Source organism: Aythya fuligula, chromosome 17 (assembly GCF_009819795.1).
Source record: "Aythya fuligula isolate bAytFul2 chromosome 17, bAytFul2.pri, whole genome shotgun sequence".
In the NCBI taxonomy this organism is placed as follows: domain Eukaryota; kingdom Metazoa; phylum Chordata; class Aves; order Anseriformes; family Anatidae; genus Aythya; species Aythya fuligula.
The window spans coordinates 8,537,564-8,556,258 of NC_045575.1; the positions used below are offsets into that span (position 1 = coordinate 8,537,564).

Consider the following 18,695-nt stretch of genomic DNA (forward strand, 5'->3'; position numbering starts at 1 on the left):
CCACAGGTGGTGACAATGCCAGAGTATCTGAGGAAGCGTTTTGGTGGGAAACGGATTCAGGTCTACCTATCAGTCCTTTCACTGATCGTGTATATTTTCACAAAGATCTCAGTAAGTAAAACTTTTACAACATTTTTTTCCATCCTACATTGATCTAAAGAAGAGAAACTCCCGTTTACATTATTACTCGCACAACTGGCTCAATTGCTTCCGATTTGGAGCCCTTGGTCAAATTAACGGTAGTAGAAATATGGTGTGTTTTCTTTCTTCTGTCTAGTGAGATAATGTATTCAGATCTGTTTTGCAGTCTGAGATTTTGGCTTCCTGGAATGTCTACGAGAAGCCTTTCTCTTGATACTTGTTGGGCTTTTTTTTTTAAATTACACTTTTTTTTTTTTTTTTAAATTACACCTTTGTAATTTAAAAATTACACCTTAAAAGGTTTTTAAGGTGTAATCTAGAACAGGTCAGACTGGAGGGAACCTTGTATTGTATTAGTCTGTCTTAGGGATCTGTGAAACATGCAGAAGGAAAGGTTACAGCCTGTCAGCTTGTACCTTTTTTCTGCTTTAATCTTCTGAGAAATAATAGCTGCTGCTTGTTGAACCATTTGGTTTCAGTATTTTTTTGGCATTGCTTTGGGCAATGCTTAGCCCTTAGGCTAAGGAGAATTAGCATTGCTTTTGGTCTCTAGAGGGAAAAGAAAACTCTTAGGTTTTCAAGAAACAGATTTTATTTTCTCTCCAGACTTCATATTTACCTGTTTTAGCACTCTCTGATGGACATGTCATCAGCAATATAACTGAGGGAAAAGAAAAAAAGAGCAATGAAAAAAAGAGAATGATAGGAATTAGAAAATAAGGGAGTAGGGAAATGCAAAGGAAGTAAATGATAATAGCTGAGGTGAAAGGAGAGTAGAGAAGAGATTCTTTTAATGGGTAAGTGGTTGCTATAAAGTTTAAGGTGCTGAAAAGTTAATGTTTATTAAGTATGTGGTTGTGAAGTGGTGAAGAGCTGGTATTTTCCATATATCTTGAAACTACCAAGCCTCTGAAGAAGTCCACAGTTCAGGCATACCTCAATCTGTTGTTTTTCAGAAGTTGCCATGGCAGATTACTCTTTGCCCTCTGAATGGGAGCTGAATGATAATAGTGCAATTTAAGCTAAAAGATTGGCCTTTTGCTCTCATTCTCACATCTTCATGATAACTGATCCTTGCAAAGGTTATAAATTAAACAGGCTGGTACTGTGGGGCTGTCCTCAGAGCTGGATTTCTGTATATTTTAAAAGGATCAGTTAAATTTACTGTTGTGCTTACCTGAGATTTCTGATTACGCTAGCTATGTTGCACATGCCACAGAGTTCAGGCAGCTTTAGCAGGTGAGAAACACTTCCACTCTGATGACTCACAGTCCTATTCTGCAACACATTTGCAATAAGCCTGTTAAGGTGTTGTGCAGGTTCTGAATGTACCAGCTTTTATTTCCAGGCTCTATCATGCATAAGTATCTAGTCATGAAATTTCACCGTTTGATTCAGGGTGTCTTACTTTCAGGCAAGACAGGTTCTCCATATAAGCTTTCTGTGTGGTCATCAGGCTGAAACACCTTCTCCTACGCTTCTGGTCCTGTCTTATCAGGGAGCAAAGCAATAGTCAAGAGATCCATAGCAGCACAATGCCTGGGCCCCACTCTACCATCCTAGCTTCCAATGAACCCAGTTATTCCAGCTGTGTGTGGTGAACTGCCACAGAACTGTGTCTCTGTGCTATGCAGTGGAAGATTTGGTGCACAGGTTTCTCTGTCTCCATCATTTCTCCCATCTGCCCAGAACAACTCTGTCAGTGTCAATTCCATGCATAAACACGGCTGTGATTGCTGTAGTATACCAACATATCTTTTGCACTGTTGCCTTACGTCACTATATTTGGTAGGGCAAGATTTGCCTAGGTCTGATTTACTTGTCATGTTTTATTCAGAATATGCAGAACAGTCAAAGTCCTTGAAGGTTTCAGTACTGTCAGAGAAAGTAAAAATAGGTTTTTCTGTAATGTGCTATACAACACCAGGCCTAAATTGTCTCCAGATGAACCAGCTCTAGGAGCACAGAGGTAAGGGCTGTTCCATCCTGGACCATAACTTGCTTCTTTGTGCTGTGTAGAGATATGTATGTATGTATGCTATGTGGAGCTAGCACAAGTTTCTCTTCCCAGAGACACGTTGCATCTCCAGACATACCCACGTGTTGACAATCTGTGCCCTATCCAGCCTGGAGATTTGCATTTTACTTCCTCGACTGCTGCCTTTGTAAACACTCCCTTGTCGTCATCTGGGCTTACTGAGATTTGGTGTAGAAGGATGGCTTTCTGCCCTGCCCTTGACAGGCAGTCACACCTAGCAGTTTGACTAGCAGTGATACTTACTGCCACTTATCCTTCTAGAAAAACAACATCTTGTTTCCAGGCTAGTTATTTTATGTGCTGCTCCCTTGATTTGTTATAATATTATGTAATGCTCTTAGTAATATTATTATCAGGGTGCTTTCCAATGAATAATATAATATGTTGGTCATGTAACTTCTGCCATGCTCTTTCTGTCACACTACCCACCACTGTGTAATGATCAGATTATCTTTTTACGCATTTGTGCAAGGTTATTATTGCTTCTGTCTTTTCCTGTGCATCTTCTGTATATTTTTTTTTTGCATCTTACCTTGTATCATGGCTAATCAATCGCTTGTCAGGCAAGGTCATGCTGCAAGGTGTCAGTCTTTGGGATCAGGACATGTGATCATTCAGCCCAAATGATTTCTGCTGCACAGGCATCACGTGTACACGCTTCCTAAGCATGCAGTGCTGTGTGAGCAGAGCCCCTGGCAGCTTTCAGAATCTTGCTCAACAATAGTATTGCTAATATTGGCCATTATGCCAGTGAAGATGGTCTAGTGAAAACAAAATCTTGATGAAGAGTAATTAACTAAACTGCGACAAAACAAGGGAATGAAGAACTGAATACTTTTGAAGAAATCAGAAATTAGATTTATCAGAATTCAGGGCATCTATTTACCAGGGGAAGGGCAGTAAGAAAGTTAAGCTCCTCTTAGAACTGCAGAGTGTAGAATGAATAGTGGAGTGTGGGGGTGTACTAACATTGCAGCTGATATACTAGTGATATACACAGTCTCCAATTTAGTTATAATGCATTCTACCAATTGTTCCTGCATGATCTGTGCATGGCTTTGGAAAGAGAGCTTGTAATGTAAAGGAAAGATTTACTCCATCAAAGATAAGATAAGGATTAAATAGTATCTATAAAAAGGTATTAATGGAGAAACAAGGAAGTATTGGAAGGAAATAATCTAATTGGGAGGGAGGAGCAGTGAAGCTGGAAGGTAACAGCAATTTAGAGGAGCTGATACATTGCTCAGGACACTAAATAATTAACTGTGTATTTCTTTCTGGGGGTCATTTTAGAACCATTAATATTTAATGCTATATAGGGTAAACTAAAGCCAGGAACAATAAAAAGCAGACTTATCCAGGACATACGCTGATCAGTGTTGCAAAAAGATAGGAAAAAATATTCCTATAGAAATAAGGGACAAAGTATATAGTCTAGCAGCCACTGGGGGGATCAGATCTAAAAAATCCTGGTTCCTAACTTGAGACTGCAACATAAGAAACCAAATCATCTCAAACTGCTCCAGTGGCAGGGTTTTGGGAATCAGAGTGTTATGATTCACATGCTGCTTCTCAGTTGTCTTCTGCACATCGGGGTAGTTGAGCTGGAGGATCTCTTGCTGCAGAGGTCTGTACTACTTCCTCATTCTCCAAAGTGAACTGAGGGTGAGGTCATACCATGCGGTCTTGGTTTCAGTTACCTGCCATGTCATAGCTTCACCGACTCTGGAACAAAGAGGGTTTCTTCTTCCAGCATCCCCTGGCTAGCCAGACTGCATAACTGCATATTGGTATATCTGCCCTGCCTTACCTCAGCCTAGCTGTGGACAAAACGAGTCCAGGTTGCTTTTTTTGTGATCCCAGGCTCTGGGATTCCCACCACCAGGCCTGTGGAATCTCCCATTATTCCAGCAAGCCGCCATCTGGCATCTGTCCTGAAGTAACTGTGTGTGCAAGCCTTATCCCAGAGCGCACACATCTTTGTCTCACAGAGCCTGCACATGGACAATTTCTGTTCCTTGGTTGAAGCAGTGTTTTGTAACTCCTGAGCTTGTTGAACCTTCTGAGGACTTGTGCTGTTAAGTGAGGACATGACTCCTTTGTAGAGCCGCATGGGAGGTGTGTTATATGGAAAGAAGGCATTCGGGTGGGATTGGATGTGAGTCCATGTTCATGATGCTCGGAGGGAGATGCAAAACTCTAATGAAAGGATGATTAACAGTAATATATTAGAAGTGCACTGGGGTAGATTATTCTGGCTGCAAATTTAGGTAAATAGCCTTGATGCAAATTATGTCTAAATCAGGAAATTACTTCTTGTGATTAATATCCCAGTAAAGATAGTGTTATTCTGAAACCTGGACAATCATTTTTACCCAAGAGCTAAAGGTCTCTTCTGTTAGCCAACTGTATGTCAATTACTCTGACAGGAACTTAAAAATAGCAATAACATTTTTGCCTTTAATTCCCATTTGTCCTGAACCAGTGAAACTAGCTGTACCACACATATGTAAGCAATAAAGGCAATTGAACAGATTTATTAGCATTAAAGGAAGAGAACCAAGCCGTGGCTTGGAGGTGTCACAGAGTCCATAACTTGGACATAGCAGTAAGTCTAATCCTAGCTTTAGGTAATTCTTTATTAAACAGTTTCTCAGTATGGGAACTCACACAGTAGAGGAGGTAAATGTAGCTAAAATGAGCCATTGCAAAACATTTGGAGATTCTTAGAAAAGTGTTACAGTTCTTTCACCGAAAGGTCCACAGCACTGAGACTGGCAGTTGCAGTAGAATGGCCTCAGTTTTTGTTTTGTACTTTTTTTTGTGCAGTACTCTAAGGGGGTAGTGTAGTTGTGTATTTCAGTACCCTAATCACGCACGTGTAATGTGCCATCATCAAGAACTTAAGTCTTGCCTAATCTGTCATTTTTATCTTTTAGGCAGACATATTCTCTGGAGCTATATTTATACAGCTGGCCATAGGACTGAATCTTTACGTGGCCATTATTATCCTGCTTGCTATTACTGCTCTTTATACCATCACAGGTGAGTTTGCAGAGCAGTCTGGTAAAATAACAAAGTTAGGGGATCCAGAAAAAAAGAAAGCAGGAAAGATGGGTAAGAGGGGAGAAATGAAAACCTGAAAGGGGTGCATATTTTACAGTGGTCTTTGTTTGAAAGAGACAGGTGGTGAGAAAATAAAAATAAAAAATAATTTAAAAGAATTCAAAAAGGATTTTCACAGAGTTGTTTGCACAGGGTCTAACCTATTTGTTTTGACATGTCTTTGCCGTTAGGTGGCCTTGCAGCTGTGATTTACACAGATACCTTGCAAACGTTTATCATGGTTGTGGGATCTTTTGTTCTTATGGGATTTGGTAAGTAAATCAGATGAATTAAACTGGAATGTTCAATCACAAATCCCACAGTGCCTATGGAAATGTATCCTGCAGTGTGGAACCCTATTATCTTAACCAGCAGATTTCAGTTCATACACCCATTTATCATGGAATAAAATAGCTATGTTGTCAAGCCCTTTAGTTATTGAGACCACTACATTCCAAAGTACAGGAGAATGTATAAAATCTGTAGAAATAAGGGACACCTTCATTGTGTGAATACTTACAGAACACTGTGTACTGTTTTCTGAAAATGTTGATACATACTGGTTAGGGTTTTTTTACATCTATATTACAACATTTTTTCTCCTCACATTCTCTAGCTATATTTGAGATTTCAATATTATATACTTTATAGCTACTTTTACTTTCTCCTTTTCAGCATTTAAAGAAGTAGGAGGGTATGATGCTTTTATGCAGAAGTATATGCAGGCAATTCCATCCAATGTCTCCTATAACGGCACTACGATTAATCAAGATTGCTACACACCTCGGCCGGATGCCTTTCACATCTTCCGAGATCCTGTCAATGGAGATCTGCCATGGCCAGGACTGATCTTCGGTTTGAGCATCCTTGCTCTGTGGTACTGGTGCACAGATCAGGTAATGTGGAAGCTAAATGCCTTGAAAATGTAGAACACAAAATTCTGCTGTCTAATGTGATCTAGGGGTCTTGTTCATTTTTTCTCTTCCCCACTGTAATTCAAAGCAAGGTTACAGAAATGGCAGTTACTTCTAGTCAGTGAATAGACTAGTCAGTGATTTTTCAGCTTCTGTTTTCTACACTCTTTCTGTACTAAATGGCTTAATTTTGAGGCTATTGGGCCATATGTACACAAGAAAATTGAATTGTATTCTTTCATTTTTTCTTACACAGTGCCCAGCAGATACAGTATATAATTGCTTTTTTTTTTCTCCCTACGTGACCATGTATAAAAACAAGAAGAGATATTGCAATGTGAACATTTTCTTAAGACACTATGAATTCAATGATCTCAGTTGGACTGGGATGATTCTCCATTCAATGATCCTAGTTTGTTTTCTATTTTTGCAGCTTCCATCTTTGCATGCATGGTCTTGGGAGGATACTCTTTATATATCTTTTTTTTTTTTTTCAGTCTGGAGTCTCTTTCCCTCTCTTTCTTCCTTGTCCCTAAGATCTACCATCCAGTTTCCCTGGGAGATCACACTCACATGAGAATAGGAAAGTATGCTCCTGCAGCTATGACATGTGAATGTGCCCAGTCTCTAAGGAGTGATCCATTTGCCTTCTAAATTGAGGGAAAGATAATCTTTCACATTTTATAAAACAAATAAATTAAAAAGGCAATGTAATTAACTGTTTCATTCTTTTTCGGCTTTTTAGTCTGCTTTAAGAACATCTTGTGAGAAAGAGCCTTCGCTCTTAAATATATCCTGAATAAATTATATTTTCCTTTACTTATTTTAAATGTGTCTTTTTCATGTAGCTTGTATTTTTTTCTAGTGATGGGAATTGTAAACAGACTCTTCCACTATCACACAGGTTAAGAAGTACCTTGTGTCTGGAACTTGGCATAGTGTGTTTATGGAAATTATATTCTTGATTGAGTTATGTGTACTTGCTATGTCTCATTGACAGGTTATTGTCCAAAGATGTCTCTCTGGCAAGAACATGTCCCATGTGAAGGCTGGATGTATCATGTGTGGATACCTGAAACTCTTACCCATGTTTATCATAGTGATGCCTGGAATGATCAGCCGAATTTTGTATACAGGTATGCATATGTATACAGGAATGCAAATTTCTGCCAATCTCTCTCAATTTCCTATTCTCCATCCCTTTATATTGTCCTTTTGTCATCCAAATTGTCCAGGCACATGTGTGCACAAATACTAACTACCCTGTGAGAAGCCACAGGCTTTTCTCATTTCTCTGATTCAAGGCTTCTGCCAATGCTATTATTGTCCATTTTAGGACAGAGGAATTCCATAGTGTCCCTCCCCACTTATCTGCTATAGCCCTGTTCTGGCTGAATGAGTGGCATGTCCAGGATTGGTACTCTGGCAATAGAAAGAAGAGGGTCACAGTCACAGCATGTATATATATATATATATATATATATATGTGTATATGTATATATTTTGTCATGGATAGTCCTGAGTGCAGTCTGGGGGCAGTGCCAGTCTCTCTTTCAGTAACCATCCGTTTGTTTAACAGCAGGGCAATGGAGAGATGTTCAGGTTAGAGGGAAGTGTCTTCTTCGTGTTCCTCTGTTTGTTTTTTGAGTTGCTCTCTTTGTGTTATTCAGTCCTGGTCTGACAAATTAATCCTGATGTTTTTTGACCTGCAGCACTTTTTAGTTTTTTGTTTGTTTGTTTGTTTAGACAGAGGAAAGGGAGGATGGGCTTAGAATCATCATCTTTCCTCCTAGCAGACTAAGAATGATATAGAGCATGTCAATCCAGTGGTTTGTCACAGAGAAATTTTAGAAACTACTAATTTGGAAGCAATCTGTTGATCTGTTGTTAATATGATTTTGTCTAACCCTGGCTCATTTTCCTCTTCTCAGATGTGGTGGCTTGTGTTGTTCCTGAAATCTGCGAGAAGGCCTGTGGCACTGCAGTTGGCTGTACCAATATTGCTTATCCAAAAATGGTAGTAGAACTTATGCCAAATGGTAAGACATTGTCTCTATTTGTTTTAAGAAAGGTGAGGGTACTGGACTGTAAATGTAGGTGACGGAGCCCAAATCTCAGATTTATTTATTTATTTATTTATTTATTCTGAAAAAAATTTACTATTAATGGAAGGGGTAGTCTTTATTAGTTGTGGCTGTAGGTGCAGTATAGTTACTTGCTGACAATATCACCTTTCAGTTGGCAGACACTGGATGATGAAATGTAAATTGTGCTCCCTTTCTGTGGAGGTTAAAAGTAACATACTTTGCCAGCGGTTTATAGAAGACTGTCACTGTCAGGATTTCTGAGCTAGAGACAAACACCTGCAGGACTTATGCTAAACTCACTGAGGAGGGAGGAGAAGATATTCTGTATGCACATTGTCCTGTATAACGCCTGCTCAATGAGAGAATAAGGCACCAATTCATAGAGGACTAAGTATACATACAGGGAAGAAAAATTTCTGCAGAAAACCCCAGAGCTGATTCATAAGGCTAGAAAAAACAGATTATGTTATTACGCAAACCATGGTACTTCCCTGATTTCTTTATACTTCCCCATTGTATTATAATAACCGATGTACATGTGTTGTACAATGTGTTGTACTGTATGCTATAGTACTTCCTCATACTATGTTGACTAGATCATACTGTTTGGAAAAGTTGTTTACCCTGATTTTTAATCAGTAAAAGAAATTTACGTCAAGTAACTGGTTTACAAATCTGCTTACGGGCAAATGAGCACTGGAGAAATGATATTTATAACTCTTGGGGAAAGTCTACTTAGTATTTTTGTTTGTTTGTTTCAGCATGTAATCAGAAAGCATTCACAGAAGTATCTGTGTTTTAAAAGCTCAAGTGTTGCTCTTAAAAAAAAAAAAAAAAAAAAAAAAAAAGCTCTTATCACTGCTGTAAATAGCTTTTACAAAGCTCAGCAGGCGACACTCTGTTGGTATTGCAAGAGAGTGGCAGGCAGGCATCAGCACATAAATATAACCACAGCTGATTGACTTGAAAGGGTCAGACAAGCTCTATGGATAGTGACACATACTGAGGTTCTTCACTGAATGCCTGTCTCAGTTTATGTATGGAATATTTTCGTTTTTCAGGTCTACGAGGTCTGATGTTGTCAGTCATGTTGGCCTCCCTTATGAGCTCCTTGACTTCCATTTTTAACAGTGCTAGTACATTGTTCACTATGGATATCTACACCAAAATTCGAAAACGGCCATCAGAGAAAGAGCTTATGTTAGCTGGAAGGTAAGGTGGAAACATAGCAAACACTAGATGCGTTACAGACGGTCTCCAAAAAAGTGCCAGAGTGAAAACCTGCATTTGCAGTGTTCAGGCAGTGCAGCAGTGGCCTCCTGTGGCCATCCAGGCAGTCCCATGTACGCTTCCCTTTTGGATACTGTAGGACAATAAATTCCAGACCTTATTTCCAATTTAATTGACAGTGGCTAATTCTCAACACTTACTTCCTACTGCTATTCAAAAGGAACTATTTTAAGATATCTTTGTAGGCTTTACACCATACTTGGCATCAATGAACTAGTCTTCTAGCCGATCTGCTATTGATTCATCTCTAGACATAACAAACAAAGGAAAGAAGTGTTTTCCTCTGTTTTGATTGTATGTTTAGCAATATGCTGACTATGCTGACTGATAGTTGTCAGACAATATCCAACTTGGATTTCTTTTGTTTGTTCAATGGTAATTGACCATTTTCATTGATTTTTCTGGCTGAAATACAAAAATAGGTATTTAAGTTATTGATTAATTGATGTGTTTTTTTAGATTTGTGTTTTAGAATTGATGTGTTTTTTGATAGATGCTTCTAAGCAGATGGCTAATTGAATATCTGGCTATGTTTACAGGGCATTTATGTTACTTTTAATTGGCATCAGCATTGCCTGGGTTCCTGTGGTACAGTCAGCTCAAAGTGGGCAGCTCTTTGATTATATTCAGTCAGTTACTAGCTATCTGGGACCTCCCATTGCTGCTGTCTTCCTGCTTGGCATCTTCTGCAAGCGGGTCAATGAGCAGGTAAGTACAAATAAGGAAAGAAATATGCTGCATGTTGCTCTAGTAATCTTTTATGATATTGGTCATCAAACTGTTTTACCAAACATCTCACCTTTCAACTTCATCTTGAACACTATGTACTTTTGTCAACAAACTTTTCCAACAAACATGCTCTTGTTCCATCCATTGTTTTCAATTGCATTTAGGATTCAGTCTGGGAATTGATTTTGATTCTGAGAGCAGGAAACTGAGAAATGTACTTAATCCATATTTAAGTAGGTAACTCAGAAGGCATGAGGTCTGGTATGTGTTTTGATAGGACCATGGGCCAGTCACAGTAAGTGGGCAATTAACATTCTGAAAATTCAGAACATTATAACATTCAGTAACATTCTGAAAACTCAATACTCAGGAATTCAGTGTCTTTCCTATAATTCTAGGAATATCAATATTTGCCAATTGCTTGAGTTTGCTCCGAGAAGATTGAGTTTCATGAGAAAGCTAACAGAGAGAAATTAATTTGTGTTTTTGAATTTGGCTGAAACCTTTTTTCACTGTTTTTCCTCAAGACCAGTTCAGTGTTATTTTTGTGTATACAAAAAAAAAAAAAAAAAAGTTTATACACTAAAGGATGCTCTATTTCCTATTCCAATATGGCTATATCTCACAAATGGATTAAATCTTTGTGTCCTTCATGGAAATCTGTCATTGACTTTAGCTGGAATTTTGCCTGAGTAAGAATTTAGTATAATCCTCATGGGTTTGTGTATACTGTGTGCTTTAGATTTGGATAAATAGGGGAAAAAAGCATCAGAGCTTTTGAGAAGTGGGGCCTTGCATAAGATAAGCAATTACAGCATTGGACTTTATATGATGTATTTCTTGTTGAGAATCATTCTTCTTTTAGCTAGAAATGGGATTAACTATCTTGTCTTACTTTTTCTGACTTTGACCACTGAATAATTAAAACTTTTTTGTCCTTAAACCAGGCATTAAAACTAGAATATTTTTAAATTGGGATTTGTAAATTTGTGTTACTGTCATTAGTTATATGACTTTACAAAGTCACAGAATAGTTGAAATTGGAAGGCACAGATGAACTACTCCAACCCACTACTCAATGCAAGATTAATAAGAGCAGGTTGCTCGGGTCCTGTCCTGTTAGGTTTTCAAATATATTCAGGGATGGAATCTCCAGAGCCTATCTAGGCAACCTGTTCCAATGTTGAATTGCCCTTCCAATAAATAAAAAAAAATAATAATCTGTTTAAACAGAATTTCTTGTATTTGAATTTGTGTCCAGACATATGTGTCTTTTATACTTTGGGCTAAAGCTGCGGCCAAATGAATGTAAAACTTCAGTGAAATTACTGGAACTTTTATTTCTTTTACCAGCTATGAATCTGGCTTTGTGTTTGTTATTTGCAGGACATGCAGCATAAACGAACCAGATGCTTATGATCAGCCTTAACTCACTTCCAGTTCACTTTCTTGAGGCTCTAAGTCTGAGCTTGAGATGCTCGAGTTGGTCTCTGGAACTGCTAGCCTTGTTAGGGCTGTCCAGCATAGGGCTAGACAGATACAAAATGCCATGGGTGAACAATTGACTGTTGGGCTGGGCTCAGACAGTTGTAGGAAATTGGGTTACATCAGACTGGTGGCCAGTCACTAGCAGGGTTCCACAGGGTTCCATTTTAGAGCCAGTTCTCTTTAATGTTTTCATAAATGACTTGAATACAGGACTCAAACGTATACTAACTTTGACACTAAATTGGGAGAAGCTGTTGACTTCGTCAAGGGTGCAAAGGCCTTGCAGAGAGATCTTTACAAATTAGAGGGCTGTGCAGTTGCCAACTGCCTGAAGTTTAACAAGAGCAAGTGCCAGATTTTGCACCTGGGACAGGACAACCCTGACTATACATACAGATAAGGGGATGAGAGGTGGGAGAGCAGCCCCATGGAAAGGGATCTGGGGCTTTGGTTGACAGCAAGTTGAATCTAAGTCAACAGTGTGCCCTGGCAGCCAAAAGGGATGTGTCCTGGGGTGCACTGAGCACATCACTGCTAGCTGTTTGAGGGAAGGGATTGTTCTGCTCTGCTCTGTGCTGGTGTGGCCTCACCTTGAGCACTGTGTGCAGTTTTGCATGCCACAATATAAGAAGGACATAAAGCTATCAGAGTGTCTTAAGGAAGGCTATGAAGATGGTGAAGGGTCTAGAGGGCAAGAGGCATGAGGAGCGGCTGAGGTCCCTTGGTTTGATCAGTCCACAGCAGAGCAGGCCGAGGGGAGGCCTCACGGAGGCCTGAAGCTTCCTCATGAGGAGAGTGGAGGGGCAGGCGCTGAGCTCTGTTCTCTGGGGACAGTGACAGGACCTGAGGGAACGGCATGGAGCTGGGACAGGGGAGGGTCAGGCTGGGTGTCAGGAAAAGGTTCTGCACTGAGAGGGTGGTTGGGCACTGGAACAAGCTTCCCAGGGAAGTGGTCAGGGCACCAACCCTACTGGAGTTCAAGAAGTCTTTGAACAACACTCTCAGACATAGGGTTTGATTTTTGGATGATCTTGTGTGGACCTAAGAGCTGGACTTGATGATCCTTGTGGGATCATCACAACTCTGGATGTTCTGTGATTCTATGATTCTACCTGTTTCCTCCAGCAATTATTCAGATCTTAGAGCTCATTTCCATGCCTGAAATTATGCATTTTGATAACTTCTATCACTTTGTCTGCAGGGTGCCTTCTGGGGCCTGATATTTGGGCTGCTAGTTGGACTCAGCAGAATGATTGCAGAGTTTGCCTACGGAACTGGCAGCTGCGTGGCACCTTCCAACTGCCCATTCATCATCTGTGACATTCATTACCTTTACTTCGCAATAATTCTTTTTGGAGTTTCTGCCATCGTTATCCTGGGAGTCTCCTTCATGACTAAGCCCATTCCTGATGTACATGTGAGTATTATTGCACTCCTGCTCCTAGAGACATAGAACTCAGTGAAATCAATAGTTTTAAGCACTGTTATTTGGTATCTCTGCCTCGTATCTGCCTGGCATCTCAGCTATCCACATCATACAGTCTTTGTAAGAAAGTAAAGGAAATAGCCTTCATTTATCTGTCACAGACCTTCAGTGGCTATTAATAATATTAGATGTTGACTTCACAGACATTTGGGATGCTGTGGTCCTATAGCTTGTTTGTATGCTGGCCAGACTGATTTGTCTCTATGTACAAAGGCTGTAGCTTTGTAAACTCTTTTTTTTTTTTTTTTTTTTTTTTTTTTTTTTTTTCTTATGGCAGCTTTACCGCTTGTGCTGGTCTTTGCGGAACAGCAAAGAGGAACGTATTGATCTTGATGCAGATGACAAGGAAGACATACCTGATGAAAAAGATGACGAGTCAGGTAATTGCTAAATAACTTATGTTGCAATGTCTGCAGATGCTGTCAATATACTTGAGAATCCCTATTCTATTCCTAAAGGGTCAATAACATGCGGACTACTCAAAGAACAATATGCCCTACCCCCAACAACAGCCAAAAACACAACCCCACAAATTTAAAGGACTAGTAAGGTGCCTTCTATCAATCTGTCCATCTTAGTTTAGATTAGAAGTAAAGGAAGAAATTCTTATTCTCTAGATAGCTAGTTGCTAGTCCTATGACTAAAACAATGGAGATGCTTTAGGTTAGAAGTGGTATACCTTGGCAGAACTGCATATGACTATAGCAGTTGGAATGAAATAAAGAGAATTCATTTGGAAATAGTGTGTAGTAGCCAGGATCAAAGGTGTAAAGATGTGGTGGGGAGAAAAATGGAAGTGAATTGCCAGATATCCATCTGGGAAAAACCATCAGCTTTCTTTGCTAGGCTTTCGGATCTGTGGTCAAGTTCTTTTTCATAAGTATCCTAAAATTAATTTAGTTGGCTTTTAATTTGAAGTATAGAAAGTACTGAAAAAATGGAGATAACAGGTTAAGTTTTGCAGCATGGTCTGCTTCTCAAATACTTGATCAAGTCTACATGCTACAAAAGGCCCTCTTGCACCATTTAGAAAATCACATTTATTTATTTTTCCTTCTGGCTGAGCTGTAAAAACACAATATTAACTTGATTCTTGCTGCCTTATATTAAAATGTTTCCATGCAACTAAGACCATAAACCAGAGCTGCTATATTAAATACAGGAAGGTCCTCGGTCATAGAGAACTTCTAGTGCACGCAGTGGTCTGTGCTTACGTTTCATGACCAGTGTGTTATTCCTTCCAGTTTCAGAGGCAGGTGAAGAACCAGGATGCTTAAAGAAAGCTTACAACTGGTTCTGTGGCTTAGACCAACAAAAAGGACCCAAACTCAGCAAGGAGGAAGAGGAAGCATTGAAGCAGAAACTGACTGACACAACAGAAGTGCCACTTTGGAGAAATGTTGTGAATATCAATGGCATCATCCTATTGACTGTGGCTGTATTTTGCCATGCCTTTTTTGCATAAACCTCTGATTACAGTTCTGAAATTGTACTGTATTGGCAAGCAAAACCAATGACTTGTAAATTTACAGTTAGACACATTTAGTATTTTCATGGTCTAAGTTTGTAAAAATCAGGGTGATTTACTCACTGATTTTGTGATCATAATTTCAACAATCTAAAGATCAAGACCCCTGAGATTTCAAGAGAGAGAATTTCCATTTAGAAATTGAATCATTCTAAGTTCAGAATTCCATCCAATATTCAGAATTTCCATCCAATATTCTCTCTTCTCGTGATACATTTCATATTTTAGGTGCAGAACAAGGTTGCTTGAACTGTATTTCATGAGTCATATGTCAGGGTTTGTGAACTATCTGAACTATCTTTTATCTTTGATACTACTTTAATTTTCAACCATTTCTCTTCTGATTGTGTATTTTTTTTCCTTTCTCCTACAATAATTTGATTACTAAGACAAACAAACAACTGAGGGACTGTATGCATTCAAGCTAAACAATCACTTTTGTTCCCTCCAAGTACAGAATATCTTAAGTAAAGGATTTATGTATATACTGATATGTTTAACACTACATCTAACTTTCCATTATCGCTTTTTTCCACTTTCACATTCTATGATATTTTTCATCGTGTTATGGTTCTCAGTAATAAGCGGAACACTAACCATCTGAACTGATTGCCTTTTGAAATTAGGCAAAACATAATTCAATGATCCTAATAAGAATTCTACTTATGACAGATTCTTTGTTTAATGTTAACTTCAAAAGGTCCCCCCTCTTGTATATTTTAATATGTAACTGTACTTGAATGTGAAGCTTTTTTATACAAAATGCATATATTATATATACATACAGCACATTATATATATGCACATATATTTTATATATTAAAATATATGTATGTGTGTATATATTTATTTATTTATTACTGATTGATTCCTGTCTTGGTATGTCAAAGTTGATCTCTACCCACAGTTATTAGGGCCTCTTGATCCTGGAGATGGTGTTAATATATTGCCTCTCTATGAACTGTACTACAAAACAATCCATGAACATCGCTAAAAGCTCAAAGCATCAGAATGCTGGTTTTGCATTTTGCTTTCCAGCACATTTGAGACCTTTGTACTATTTCTCTGAAAAACTCTGAATCTTTCTTCTGAAGACTTCAATGAGAAATATAATTCATGCTGTATGAAACTTCAGTAGAACAGTATGAGCTAGCATAACAGTTCATGAAGGAGAACAGTCACAGCTGTGGGACCACAGCCAAATCAGTCTGATTGTCTCCAATTGGTAAGTTTGAAACCAGCTGGAGAAACAGAAGACAGATGTAACTCTTCAAGGCAAAAAGCAATAGATCTTATCATCTAATTCAGCTTCTTGGGAAATCAAGTGCAAAAAGAAGACATCAGCTGCTGTAGTCAAGCCACAGCACAATTCCTTGTTGCTATTGCACATTGCTGCATTGTTGCAAAGCATCTCAGTGTGATGTGTCTTACCACAGCATTCTATAGCAGGATGCGTCAGACTTGCAATAGGTGCATCTAAATAGGAAGCCAGGATCATCTCTGCCCATGATGTGCTACACCACATCACTGCTAACTCCTGCAGCTTTAACCACTCTCACTTTGTAATCTTCTGACAATGTCTTTTCTTCATTTGGATCTAAAATCAAATGATCAGCTGCTCTTCAGTGTATGTCTGCAGTATACAGAAAGGGTTTGCATAGTCCAGGTTAAATCATCGCTATTATAAATACCACTGCAAACCTTTTTCTTACAGTTAATACAGTAATATAGCATTTTAAAGACCATGGAATTAATTATATTTAATGGATTATGAAGACTTGTATGTATTAAAGTATTTGTATGTTTTGAAGCATTTGGTGTCCACAAAATGATGGGATTTTTATATAATGTAATGGAAGACAGAGAAACTTAATTTGGTGTCTAGGTTTTGGCTCTGTGTAATAGTAATGGACAGCAAGTAAGAAAACTTCCAGAAGAAGATTGCCCAGATCCCTCTTTGTCATGCTCTGTTACAAAAATAAAATATGGTGAAATTGCATGGCCATTTGGATAAAGACAGACAGCACAACTGATATCCTAGTAGGCTAAACAGTCTTTAGATGACCTCCTTGTTAATTGGTCACTGTCACTTCATTTTCTTTCCAGGGTTAAAGTATTTTGAAAAATTAATTTTAACAGAGACATTCATTGTACATCTTCAACAACCTGCTTGGTTCAGATCTGAAAACTGGATATTGTTAGAGGCCAGGGTTCAAATATTTATGTGGAGTTTGACTACTCGTTAGGGTAGTCCTCTAATTTTGTAGAATTGCACAATGCAGGGCAGTTTTCCTGTGGACAACTGATAAAACCTTTTACCTTTATATTAACAGTTAAACGCCACCTCAGGTTGGTACGTATTGCAGTCAAGAGCAGCTTCATGATTTTAAGGAAGAAAGTGACTTTTCTTCAGTTCTTAGTGGAACAGTGTCCGTGTTGTAGCTGTTGCTGTGGGGTACTCTAAGACAAAACCCCAAAAGTAGCTTACACAGTCCTGGGCCTTCTCATGCTTTAGAAAAGCAAATAGTTAGTGCATGCTTGTTCCATGTTTGACTGTAAATTTTGAAGTACTTATAGTTAATGGAGAGACTCCAGATGTAGCCCTGGCTAATAGTAAAATGTAAATGAAAAAAATATAAATCATCATAATACAACTCTGTTTTGGGTGACCCTGAGACATTTGGCTTACCCTGGCAGGTTAGATGTGGGGTTACAACTTATTTTAATGGCTTTTAGTTAGATATAGAGTATTATTTTAAATGAAAGGTACAAAATAAATTGAAATACAATTAAAAAAAATCACGTAGTAGCACTGTAAGCCAATTACAGCAGCATGTAAAGAACACGTTCCAAAAAAATCAGATCTTTAATTCAAGAATGACTATATCGTTTATTTCCAAGCCAAATCCTGGAAAGGGTAACCACTCTTCATTTATATTTTCATTTTTCTGTACCACTCAACAAATGTATCCAAGTACCTTGCAAATGTTAATTACTTTGGTTACGAGAACACTCTGCTCTTAGAACTTGGTCTTATTCCTGTTTTGTTAAGGGAAAAGCTCATGCACAGACGTGCAAGTCACTGGGGAGGGGAGGTCTGTAGCTTAATTTGGAACAGATGTGCAGTAAACACTGCCTGGTTTTGACCAAAATGCCCATGGTGAATTAAGGCCTAGCCCAAGGCTGAGTTCTTTAGGTGCAAGTGACTGTGGTGAACTGAGTAACATCAGCAGCTGCAACTGTGATTGGCTTGACAATCACAGATTGGCTTGGGTCACTTTCTCCACTGGCAAAATTAGAAATGTTCATGTGAAGTAAAACTGACACAGAATGGGGAGCAAAGAGGAATGATAAATAGGTGTTATCTCTAGTGTTGGCTGACATTCAGAGAAATGCTATAGAGCCTTGGTTATTGTCTTTGAAGAACTCTTGAGTTAATTTGTTTGAAGAACTGGATTGGAGGAGCATTACAAACCAATATTCCTGGGATCACACTGCAGAGAGAAAGGTGACTGGAAGGTTGTGGAGTCACAGGTAAGTTCTTCTGAAGGAGGGTTGCTGTGGTTGGTTGTTTTTAATTTAACGCTCTTATTTCCTAGCTGCAGGTCTCTGCAGGTGTTCTGCATATGCAGTGTTACTGTGGGGCAGCAAAATAGCGAGGGAAGAGAGCAGCCGCTTCAGCTTCCCTTGTTTAACCTGAAATGCAGCATCACAGGTTTAACAACAGAGGGCGATACATCGCCAAGATCAGCAACTCCAGGACGAACAAATAACTTGGTGATTCACAGCATTTTTAATGGAGTGTGTATTGCCTGTTCTAGAGAATTTAAAGGGTGGAGTAAAACGTAACTCACTCCGACATCTCGTTCCGATGACAGACAGTATAATG

The 18,695-nt window shown here is 38.8% G+C and overlaps 1 protein-coding gene across 1 annotated transcript in view; it reads left to right on the plus strand.

Moving 5' to 3' along the window:
- The window catches only part of SLC5A1 (solute carrier family 5 member 1), a 28,590-nt gene extending 13,004 nt beyond the window's left edge, over nucleotides 1-15,586 (plus strand). Inside the window, exons 5-15 of the mRNA XM_032198949.1 lie at nucleotides 7-111; nucleotides 5,119-5,224; nucleotides 5,476-5,556; nucleotides 5,960-6,180; nucleotides 7,199-7,334; nucleotides 8,130-8,237; nucleotides 9,347-9,497; nucleotides 10,115-10,283; nucleotides 12,994-13,209; nucleotides 13,556-13,658; nucleotides 14,523-15,586. Coding sequence (XP_032054840.1) covers nucleotides 7-111; nucleotides 5,119-5,224; nucleotides 5,476-5,556; nucleotides 5,960-6,180; nucleotides 7,199-7,334; nucleotides 8,130-8,237; nucleotides 9,347-9,497; nucleotides 10,115-10,283; nucleotides 12,994-13,209; nucleotides 13,556-13,658; nucleotides 14,523-14,743 — 1,617 coding nt within the window. The 3' untranslated portion in view covers nucleotides 14,744-15,586. The remainder of the gene's footprint in view (nucleotides 1-6; nucleotides 112-5,118; nucleotides 5,225-5,475; nucleotides 5,557-5,959; nucleotides 6,181-7,198; nucleotides 7,335-8,129; nucleotides 8,238-9,346; nucleotides 9,498-10,114; nucleotides 10,284-12,993; nucleotides 13,210-13,555; nucleotides 13,659-14,522) is intronic.
- Nucleotides 15,587-18,695: the final 3,109 nt, after the last annotated feature.